At 38.5% G+C, this 4,751-nt stretch overlaps 1 protein-coding gene across 1 annotated transcript in view; it reads right to left on the reverse strand.

The window, feature by feature from the left end:
- Nucleotides 1–4,590, reverse strand: part of rhbg (Rh family B glycoprotein) — a gene marked incomplete at its 5' end in the record, with an annotated part of 11,991 nt that extends 7,401 nt beyond the window's left edge. The window contains 3 exons of the mRNA XM_080054259.1: nucleotides 812–978; nucleotides 2,383–2,530; nucleotides 4,440–4,590. Of these exons, the coding sequence (XP_079910385.1) occupies nucleotides 812–978; nucleotides 2,383–2,530; nucleotides 4,440–4,590 (466 nt within the window). The remainder of the gene's footprint in view (nucleotides 1–811; nucleotides 979–2,382; nucleotides 2,531–4,439) is intronic.
- Between the last annotated feature and the right edge of the window lie 161 nt (nucleotides 4,591–4,751).

The raw sequence follows: 4,751 nt of genomic DNA on the forward strand, positions 1-4,751 counted from the left end.
CATCACTGAAGGCTTTACCTCATGTAGATGCACCGACAGTGTTGTTGTAATTACTCAACTTACTAGAAATAAAGATGTAAAAGTATGTCCTAATTGTAGCATATACTGCATGCAGGGCGTGCCCCCCATGGGCCTCGGCCAGCAGCAGACCCGGGTTTGATTCCAGCCCGCGGTCGTTCTCTGCATGTCATTCCCCTCTCTGCCCCATTTCAACTCTGTCTCTACACTATCAATAAAGCATAAAAAATGACAAAAAAATATCTTAAAAAAAAATCTAGTGAAGAATGTGGTTTTTCCTGTGTTGACAATACAACAATACCTGGGTAAATATATAATTTTTTTTCTTGAACCACAATTCTTTCCAGTTTTGTAATAATACCCCTGTGTACTACCCACCATATCTAGCTTTCCATCGTGTGTACTACCCACCATATCTAGCTTTCCATCGTGTGCGGTCAGAGCAGACATAAAACTCAAAACTTGAACACTATAAATAATTGACAGTTTTCCTTCTTAACTTAAACCATTTTAGTTCTAGTGAAAATGTAAGTTTCTCAAACATTTAAATGTGTACAGTATTGGTGGTGATACACTTTCTGGGGCAAATACGTGCACTTTTTCTTGATTTAAATGTTAAGATAATCAGTTGACTCAAAGTTTCCTACAAAGACTATCAGTGTTTTGGCCTCAATTTTCCCCGATTTGAGAACACAATTCACAGACAATTTTTTTCTTATTTTTCTTTCAATTTAAAAAACCTCAAGCAATTCCTTTAAATTGCCTAATAAATAAACGAGTGTGTACTACCCACCATGTCCAGCTTTCCGTCGTGTGCGGTCAGGGCGGACATGCCGTAGGTGGCGAGCGTGCAGGCGGCCAGACTGTAGTACGTATTCATGGCCGTGCGGTGCTGGTCGTCTCCGTGAGCCGTCACCGCCGAGTTAAAGCTCGGCCAGAACATCCACAGGTAGATGGTGCCTGAGAAACACAAGTTAGATATTAACTTAAAGCTGTAGTGAGTAACTTTTAAAAGGGTAGATGGTGCCTGAGAAACACATGTTAGATATTAAGTTAAAGCTGTAGTGAGTAACTTTTAAAAGGGTAGATGGTGCCTGAGAAACACAAGTTAGATATTAACTTAAAGCTGTAGTGCGTAACTTTTAAAAGGGTAGATGGTGCCTGGAGGGAGAAACATAACAGGCGAGTATTAAAGGTGCAGTGTGTAATATGACATCATCAAGAAAGTTCTACAAAGTTCAAGAATGCAACGCTCCCTGGGTAACCCCACCCCTTTTGAATAATAACAGAAGCTACAGTGGCCTTCAAGGACAAGAACAATTCTAAATTTTAAACAATGCACCTGATGACATTCCAACTATGACACTTTCAAGATGGCGGCACTAGGCCTTGGTCCAAAATATGCAGAAATATGGACATATATGAGACCCTTTCTAAGGGAAAAAATAATAATTCAAAAAAATGTTCAGCTATTATGCACTAAACTAAACGTACTTATGGATATTATAATTACTTTCTACAAAGTCTGCTAGGAAATAAAACCCAAAATTCTACACACTGCAGGTTTAAATTAAAGCTATAGTGCGTAACTTTCCACGGGTAGATGGTGCCTGGGAAACACAACAGGTGGTTATTACTTAAAAGCTTTAGTGTGTAAGTTTCCACAGGTAGTAATACAAATACCGGTACTGGTTAAAGCTATAGTGCGTAACTTTCCACGTGTAGATGGTGCCTGAAGGGAGAATCACAACAGGTGGGTATTACTTTAAAGCTGTAGTGCGTAACTTTCCACATTCAATCCATTTCCAAATGAGTTGACACAAAGTTGATTAAGCCTGTCAGCTCCTCAAAACTCTCTCTGTATTTCTCAGTATGGCAGCGTTTACAAACTGGTGTCCCCCCCCCCCGACACTGGTGCAGGAGCTCAGAAAAACCCCAAGAAGAGCCCAAGAAATGTTTCAGTTGTTGATTCTACTGCTAAGAAAAAAAAACTGGACATACAGCAGAAGGTATAAAATCCATGTGCCATCACTGAAGGCTTTACCTCATGTAGATGCACTTCCTTACTATTCAGTATGCCAGAAAAAGATTTAGGATGTCCCAATACATTCACGTCAACTGTAGTATGCTGAAAATACATAAATGCCCCACTAACTCCAAAAGCATTTTGCAGTATTCGTCTTTATTCTTGACATTTCTCGACATAATGAAAAAAAAAATTCCTTATCTGATTTTTTTTTCTCTCCTGTCTGTGGCCCTAAAACTCTTCTGTACTTTAGTATGTAGTGTAGAAAAAGGAACAGTACTTTAGTATGTAGTGTAGTAAAAAGAAATATGTGATTTAGAACGCAGGGATATACTTACCGATCATAGCGAAGAGGTCCGAGTGGTAGACGGAGCAGTTCTTGTGTTTGCTCTTGTCCAGGTTTGGTCTGTAGAGGACGCGCGTCACCATCAGACCAAAGTACGCCCCGAACGTATGGATGGTCATCGAGCCCCCGGCATCCTTAGCCTGGGAGAAATGGAAGTTATGTTAGTTTTTAATTTAATTTAATTTTATGTGTTTTTTGTGTCTTTTTTTACTTGTTTGTTTGTGTTCTTTAAAGGGACACTGCGTAACATTTTAAGTAATGTATCAGCTAAAATCAATATTCTCATTCATAAATATGTCCTCATTGGTGTAAAATCACCTCTGCCAATAATCTGAATTATCCTCCTGAGCGGAGAATTACAAATATTAATATTACATTGAGAGGGTAAGTTTTATGGAGGAATCCATGTTGGTTGGAATGTCATCAGGTGCATTGTTTAGAATTTAGAATTGTTCTTGTCCTTGAAGGCCACTGTAGCTTCTGTTATTATTCGAAAGGGTTGGGGTTACCCAGGGAGCGTTGCATTCTAGAACTTTAAAGAACTTTCTTGATGATGTCATATTACACAGTGCCCCTTTAAAAAAAAAATAAGTAAAAATTAGACACAGGTTGCGTTCCGAATCGCATACTCTTTCTTTTTTCTATTCTACATACTACATCCGACGATAAAAAGAATCTAGTTAGGATGCAGTAGGCATACTATTGGGACATACTTTACTCTCTTATTTCATCATAACATTGCGCCTTGATCTTGCCTCTTGCTTTTATATCCGTCGCATCCCCGTTTGTTTTCATATGGAGGCTTCGTCGATGTGACGTCACTTCACGTGCGCACTGGATTGTGGGTCAGAATCGCCCAAATAGGATGCAGTTTTCAACACTAACAATCTTGGCCGGATGAAGTAGGACATCCGGGTACTTCTAACCATCCTAAATCTGGCCATAAGAATCGGGACATCCTAAATCTTTTTTCTACATACTATATAGTAGAAAGTATGCGATTCGGAACGCAACCACAGTAGGAAAAAAACGCCAAAGTACGCCCCAAAAGTATGGATGGTCATGGAGCCCCCGGCATCATTAGCCTGTAGGACAGAGTTAAACACAAACTGGTTTTAGAAATGAGATAATGATAATAATGATAATGGATTGGATTTATAAAGCGCTTTTCTCGCACTCAAAAGATACATTCAACTACAATTATGCCTCCCGCATCTTTAGCCTGATGAAATGAAAGTTAGTTAGTTAGTTTTTGTGTTTTGTTTGTGTGTTCTCTGTCTTTTTCACTGGTTTGGTGGTTTTCTTAAAAAAAAAAGTATTTAGAAAATTAAAAAAAAAAATTAGACACTATGAAAACTAGGATTTTTAGTAGCTACTAGTGAATTTTGAGATTTGTCCCCGCTATTTTGCTTCCATATCATGTCTTCTTTCATACTAGTATAAAATAAGAGGTCCAACATGTACATTCAGGTGTTTTTTTGTCTAAACCTTGTCTGTTTGCGTCTGTATATTTCTCCTATACAACCATCTTTAACGGACATTATCTCAACACTAGTTTTTTTTTTCAACACTCAAGAGCCTGAACTTTCTTTACATAGTATTTCGTCATTTACAAGAATTAAATAAAGGCTTTATCTAACATTTGTTCTGTTAAAGCTTTGGACATTTATATGCTGTAAAAATGAAATAAAGATTTTGACTTTTTACTTATCCAACAGCTACATTATTGTTTTCTTAAGAGTTATAAATGAACACATAATAAGTCAAATTTTTTTAACCTTTATTTATACAGGTAAATCCTATTGAGACCGAAGACTCTTTTTCAAGGGAGACCTGTTTTCCTTTCCCACGTTACCATTCACACACACATTCACACACCGATAGCAGCAGGCTAACTATCGACATTCACACGAGGCAAGGTGGGTGAAGTGTCTTGCCCAAGGACACAACAACCATGACACAGGTGGCAGGGCGAGGGATTAATGACTTGCCTGTAGGAATAAAGGTCAAATAAATAAATAAAATAAAATACATTATTTTCTAACTCACCCCCAGTACAGTCAGCAGGATAAACTCATTGACGGCGAACAGAGTGACTTCAAACACGGCCATCACCAGCAGCTGCACCGGGCTGGTCTTCCCCAGCACCGCCCCAAACGAGATCAGCACCGCGCCCGTACAGAAGTCTGCATTGATCATACTGGGAGGACACACACAGGGTTACAAAAAATATACATTAATACAAACAGTTTAAACAGATATGTATGTCAGCCTTTCCTTTTTTCAGTTGTGTGTGTATGTGTATGTTCTTTAAAAAGAAAAGTTGAAATACACAATACTAGAGTTGTACACACAGCAATA

Source organism: Ammodytes marinus (genome assembly GCF_949987685.1).
Source record: "Ammodytes marinus genome assembly, contig: scaffold_447, whole genome shotgun sequence".
NCBI classification, from domain to species: Eukaryota; Metazoa; Chordata; class Actinopteri; order Uranoscopiformes; family Ammodytidae; genus Ammodytes; species Ammodytes marinus.